At 51.1% G+C, this 6,693-nt stretch overlaps 1 protein-coding gene across 2 annotated transcripts; it reads left to right on the forward strand.

Annotated features, from left to right (window-relative positions):
- Positions 333-6,005, forward strand: LOC102177135. Of its 2 annotated transcripts, none has more exons than XM_018041087.1 (2): positions 333-2,790; positions 2,898-6,005. In XM_018041087.1, the coding sequence occupies exon 2, from the start codon at positions 3,448-3,450 to the stop codon at positions 4,405-4,407; it is 960 nt and encodes a 319-aa protein (XP_017896576.1). In that variant the 5' UTR covers positions 333-2,790; positions 2,898-3,447; the 3' UTR covers positions 4,408-6,005. The 2 variants fall into 2 exon arrangements, with proteins under 2 accessions (XP_017896576.1, XP_017896577.1); XM_018041088.1 differs by having other exon boundaries at positions 333-1,419; positions 1,842-6,005.

Genomic DNA, 6,693 nt, shown 5'->3' on the forward strand with positions numbered 1-6,693 from the left:
TTAGCCAATTAGTAAATACTAGGAAACTCCTGCAGCCAATCAGCCCTTGCCAACTCTCTGTTCTAAAACCTATAAATGCTGCTGTAAGTCTGGGCTCGGGGCTCCTTGCTCCACTCCGCTGCATTGGATGTGGTGGGAGCCCTAGCTCGAGCTAGAAATAAAACCCCTTCATGCTTTTGCATTGCTGTGGATGTCTTATTCTCTCAGTTTTGGGGACTCGGACTCTGGGCATAACATTTGGGGGCTCATCCGGGATCCCTTTAACTGGGAAGAATAACACTTTCCCGGTAGAAGGGGTTTCCTCACTAGGAGGAAAGATATCTGAACACCGGTGTTAAGTCTGGTTAAGTCCAGCGTAGGGCCGAGGCCCAGCATTCGCACTGGAAGGCAGCTGGCTCTTGTTAGGCCTAATCAGAGGTGAATTAGCCGTCCTAGCCAGTGTAAGACCGAGGCCCAGTGAGCGAGCTGGAAGGCAACTGGCAGCCAGCATAAGACCGGGGCCCAGCATTCACGCTGGAAGGCAGCTGGTTCTGTGAGGGAGTGGGAAGGAACGTCTCTCCCGACTCCGAATCTGATGGGCAGTGGACGCCCTTCGGTGAGATGACACTGGGAAGCAAGACAGCAGTAACCCGGGATAGACCTAGTTCTGTGTTTTCGGCCGATATTTGTTTCTCTTCTGTCTGTCGCCTTTGTGTGCCGACACCACTTTCGTTTTTTTGTGTGTTCATTGTGAGCTCCATCGTTATGGGTCAAAGCTCTTCCACCCCTTTGTCTGTGATGACTGACCATGAAGATCGGGAGAGTCAGAAGAAGAAGCTGATACTCCAGGAATCCTCTTTATATCCTAGCCTGATTGACTTATACACTGAAATCTCATCTCCCCCATATATGCAGCCACCCTTGCCCCCGCAGTTACCGCAGGTGTCGCCGTGGATCAAAGGAGGGACCCAGAACCCTCGGCTCCGCCATGGGAAGGGGGGCCGGCCCAAGGAACTCGCGGAAGAACTGGAAGGGGCGGAGACTTGTCTGAGGATGGAAGCCAGGAGGCTCCTTCATCCACCGTTCAGGCATTCCCTGTCCGGGTGGGGCCAGCAAATCCCAGTGGGGAACGAACATACCAGTACTGGCCGTTTTCTACGAGTGATTTATATAACTGGAAAACTCAAACCCCTTCTTTTTCCGAAAAACCCTAAGGTCTTATTGATCTCTTAGATTCTATCCTGTTTACTCACAATCCTACTTGGGATGATTGTCATCAGCTGTTGCAGGTGTTCTTCACCACGGAGGAATGGGAGCAAATTCTATCGGAAGCATGAAAACATGTTCCAGGAGTGGACGGAAGACCCACCACGCAGCCCCACCTAATCGAGGAGGGGTTTCCTTTGATGCGACCGAACTGGGATTTTGAACGCGCTGAAGGTAGGGAGCGTCTCCGAGTGTACAGCCAGACTCTGATGGCTGGCCTCTGGGCAGCCGCCAGGAAACCAACGAATTTGTCTAAGGTAAATTTGATAAGACAGGAGCCAAATGAGAGCCCGGCAGCCTTTTTAGAGAGGTTAATTGAGGCTTTCAGGCAGTATACGCCCATGGACCCTCAGGCTGATGAGTCACGCGCAGCAGTCTTGCTAGCCTTTGTTAATCAGGCAGCTCCGGATATCAGGAGGAAGTTACAGAGGATAGAGAGGCTGGGAGAACAGTCAATACAGGATCTGGTGAGGGCAGCTGAGAAAGTGTTTAATAACAGAGAGAAAGGGAGGAACAAATTAGACGGGAGGAAAGGGAATTTAGAGCTAAGGAAAACTGAAGAAATCAGAAAGAGCTGGCTCAAATTTTCTTTGCAGGGACGAGACTGGGACCTGATTCCCAGAAGACTCAAGACACCCAGCCGAAAGGAAGGGAGAAACCAGCCAGACCGACCCTAAAGAGAGACCAATGTGCCTATTGCAAAGACCAAGGGCACTGGAAAAATGAGTGCCCCAAGAGAAACCTGAAAAAAAGGACTGTAAGGAAAGAAGAGTCTCCCTCGGATACCCACATCTTATATGCAGGAGGAGATAGTGATTAGGGGGGTCGGGGCCTGGCACCCCTCCCTGAGTCCTGGGTAACTATTAATGTGGAGGGGAAACTGGTCGGCTTCACGGTGGATACGGGAGCCCAATACTTGGTCTTCAATCAAAAATTCGGGCCGATGTCCAAGAAGACTAGCTTGGTCCAGGGAGCCACCGGGACAAAATGATATTACTGGACTACTAAACTAAAAGTGGACTTGGGAGCCCAACGGGTGCCCCACTCATTTCTGGTGATCCCGGAATGTCCGGCCCGTTTATTAGGAAGAGACATATTTTCCAAAGTCAATGCACAAATTCACTTTGATTCTGGAGGGATATCAGTCACAGATGGGCTTGGACAACCAATTCATGTTTTATTCCTGGCACTGAGAGATGAATACAGACTATATTCACCAAACCCCCCTGCAGCTGTGGACCCGGCTATGCTACAATGGATCCAAAAATACCCTCTGGCCTGGGCCGAGTCGGCAGGAGTAGGACCGGCAAAACAAAGACCTCCCATCATTGTTGATTTAAAAGCAAATGCTACCCCTGTGAAGGTAAAGCAGCACCCCCTGAGTCAGGAGGCCCGGCAAGGAATCACGCCACACATACAGCGCCTCCTGAAGATAGGGATTCTTAAAAAGTGCCGGTGCCCATGGAATACTCCCCTGCTGCCTGTGAAAAAGCCCAGGGGAACAGACTTTAGACTGTCCAAGATCTTCGGGAAGTCAGCAAACGGGTGAGTGACATTCATTCCACTGTCCCTAACCCATATACCCTCCTGAGCGGCTTGCCTCCAGACTACATCTGGTATACAATCTTGGACTTAAAAGATGCCTTTTTCAGTTTGCCTCTGGCCCCCCAGAGCCAAGAGATCTTCGCATTCGAGTGGACTGACGAAGACAGTCAAACTGTAGGACAGCTGACCTGGACTCGCCTTCCATAGGGATTTAAAAACTTGCCGGCGTTGTTCAACGAGGCTCTAGGTGAGGACCTCTGGGAGTACCAGATTAGCCACCCCCACATTGTCCTGTTGCAATATGTGGATGACCCCATGCTGGCCGCTACTAGCAAGGAGACATGCCTAGAGGCCACAGGCAACCTCCTTCAGACTCTGGGGACATTGGGGTACCAGGCGAGTGTAAAGAAGGCCCAAATTGCTGAACAGGAAGTCGTTTACTTGGGGTACAAAATAAAACAGGGGCAAAGATGGTTGACTCAGGCTATGAAAGAGACTATTTTATAGATCCCCGAGCCAACGACTCCTTGGCAAGTGAGGGAGTTCTTAGGGACTGACTGTTGGGTACTGCAGGCTATGGATCCTGGGGTTTGCTGAAAAGGCCCGGCCTCTATACCGGGAAGTAGAGAAAATAAGAACTGGACTTGGACTGAGCCAATGAGGCGGGCATTTCAGGAACTTCGACAGGTGTTACTGGAAGCCCCAGCCCTAGCTCTCCCTGACCCGGCTAAGCCATTTCAACTGTTTGTGGATGAAAAGCAGGGAGTGGGAAAGGGAGTCCTGACACAGCAATGGGGACCTTGGAGGCGGCCTGTGGCATACCTCTCTAAACGGCTGGACCCGGTAGCTGCTGGATGGCCGCCCTGTCTCCGTATCATCGCGGCCGCTGCTCTCCTTGTCCATGACGCCGACAAGTTGACTTATGGACAGCGCCTCCTGGTCTACACTCCCCATGCCATAGAGGGGATCCTCAAACAGCCACCGGGTAAGTGGATTTCTAACGCTCGCTTAACCCATGACCAAGCCCTGCTGTTAGATGCTCCCCGGATACGCTTTCAGACACCTTGTTTTCTAAATCCTGCTACTCTCTTGCCCATCCCAGAGGAGGATGGGCCTCTCCATGACCGTGTTGAAGTATTGGCTGAGGTAACCGCCATACGAAGAGACCTCAGCGACATACCATTAAAGGACAGTGAGCTGATATGGTTCACAGATGGGAGCAGTTATATAAAGGATGGGCAGAGAAAAGCAGGGCCAGCCATAGTAGATGACACTGGGAGGGTCGTCTGGGCTGAGGCTTTGCCCCCTGGAACATCCGCCCAAAAAGCAGAATTGATAGCTGTGATACAAGCACTAGAGAGGGCGAAAGGAAAAAAGGTCACCATTTACACTGACAGCCGGTATGCATTCGGCACCGTGCATATTCAAGGCCCTATATATAAAGAGCAGGGGTTCTTGATGGCAGAGGGAAAAGAGATTAAGAACCTACCTGAAATACAGACTCTTTGCAGCGGTCCACTTGCCCCGGGCAGTATCCATAGTACATGTCCCAGGACACCAGAAAGGAGAAGATGCCAGGGCCCGAGGCAACCGTGCTGCCGATGCAGCAGCCCATGAGGTGGCCGCTGGATACTGCCAAGCTCATGTGCTGGCTGTAGGATTACCACCGCCGGGGATGGGGACTCTCCCCTCAAGCCCCATATACTCCCCCTCTGATTTAAGCTGGATGCAGGATAACACCAACCGCCCTGCGGGCAAGGACGGAGGGTATCGGGACCAGGATGACAACCTGTTGCTTCCTGCCGACCTGGGCAGACATCTCTGTACCCATTTACATCAAACCACCCATTTGGGAGAGAAAAAGACTTTGACGCTTCTACAAGCAGCGCAGCTGTGGTTTCCCCGACAAAAGATAACCATACAGGACATGTCCGCACCTGCAAGGCCTGTCAGATGATGAGACCGGGAAAAGGACAGCACACAGGTGTAAGATACTGGGGGAAAGGTGGGGACAGCATTGGGAGATAGATTTTACAGAGGTCAGGCCAGGCAAGTATGGCTATCGTTACCTGTTAGTTTTGGTTGATACATTTTCTGCGTGGGTAGAAGCTTACCCCACTAAAAAGGAGACAGCAATAATAGTGGCTAAGAAGCTCCTAGAAGAGATAATACCTAGGTTTGGGCTGCCAGCATCTATTGGCTCTGATAATGGACCTGCATTTGTGAGCAAAATTGTTAAAGGTCTGGTCTCAGCCCTGGGGACCAAATGGAAGCTACACTGCGAGTACAGTCCCCAGAGCTCAGGCCAAGTAGAAAGAATGAATTGGACCCTAAAGGAAACTTTAACAAAGCTGGCAATAGAGACTGGTGGGGACTGGGTAACCCTCCTTCCCTTTGCGCTTTTTCGGGCACACAATACCCCCTATAAACTAGGTTTGACTCCCTTTGAAATTGTATATGGAAGTCCACCCCCCATTTGTTCAGTGTTTGAGGGAAAGACTAAACCATCTCTCTCGCTAGCACGTTCCAACAAGAGATGCTGGCTTTAAGTAAAGTGCATAAACGTATCTGGTCACTGAGACGAGAAGTTCATGAGGGCCAGAGTAAAGGAACCATCCCGTCCCATGATATGGGCCCGGGAGATTGGGTCTGGGTTAAGAGACACCAGTCAAAAACCTTAGAGCCAAGATGGAAGGGCCCCTATGTTGTTCTCCTTACCACCCTCACTGCCCTAAAGGTGGCCAGAATTGGACCCTGGGTGCACTGCAACCACGTGCATCGTGCCACCCCAGAGGAACAAGAAAAGGCCCAAAAAGAATGGAAGGCAACGCCGCATCCCACCAACCCCTTAAAAATGAAGCTCGTCCGCCAGCTGGCCCCAGACAAATCCCCCTGACTCTCCTGTTGGTGGCCCTCCTTCTCCACTCCGGAACTGCTGGTGCTAACCCACATCAACCTGCTAAGATCAGCTGGACGCTTCGTAATGGACTAACCCATGAGGTACTCAATTCGACTACTGGAATCCCCCCAATACCTGGTGGCCAGATTTATTCTTTGACCTTGGACCTTTGTAAAAAGAACATATCAGTACAGTTCAAGTGATGATGCTGAGACAACACTATCAGGCAATGTCTCAGAATGAAGAGGAGGATTCCTCTCCATGATCAAAGGACGGGGGGAAAGTTGGGACCTAACAAACACCATGATAGGCTTCAGGGACTAAGGTAGGACTCACAGGAAAGGCTGAGTCATTGCCCAGTGAGGTCATCCCCGCGGATGCCAGGACTTGTCTAATCAGCATACTCCCCATAACCTGGTTTGAGTTTATCAGGACGTAAAAGACATCCCCCTGCAGCCAATAGCCAATTAGTAAATACCAGGAAACCCCTGCAGCCAATAAAGATTAGCCAATTAGTAAATACTAGGAAACTCCTGCAGCCAATCAGCCCTTGCCAACTCTCTGTTCTAAAACCTATAAATGCTGCTGTAAATCTGGGCTCGGGGGTCCTTGCTCCATTCCACTGCGTTGGATGTGGCGGGAGCCCGAGCTCGAGCTAGAAATAAAACCCTTTCATGCTTTTGCATTGCTGTGGACGTCTTATTCTCTCAGTTTTGGGGACTCGGACTCTGGGCATAACAGCCCTCAGCGATTCCTTTATCTTGGGATTCATGCCTCTGTGTGACCCCCTACCTCTGAATGCAGGCTGTACCTGATGACTTCCTCCCAGTGAGTAGCATGTCATGACAGTGAAGGGATGTTACTGGTGTGAGTAGGCTACAAAGCCTATGACTTCTGTCTTCTTGGACTCTGTTACCCACCCCGGAGATAAGCTGCCACGGAGGAGGGGCCTTTGTGGGGGCTTCGGGCCCACAGTCAGTGAGGAGCTGAGACCCTCAGGTTCA

The sequence above is a fragment of the Capra hircus genome, chromosome 3, assembly GCF_001704415.2.
Source record: "Capra hircus breed San Clemente chromosome 3, ASM170441v1, whole genome shotgun sequence".
Lineage (NCBI taxonomy): Eukaryota > Metazoa > Chordata > Mammalia > Artiodactyla > Bovidae > Capra > Capra hircus.

Bases quoted from the DNA above. Each gene is read 5' to 3' on its own strand.
- LOC102177135 (XM_018041087.1), top strand. From the start codon at position 3,448: ATGAGGCGGGCATTTCAGGAACTTCGACAGGTGTTACTGGAAGCCCCA.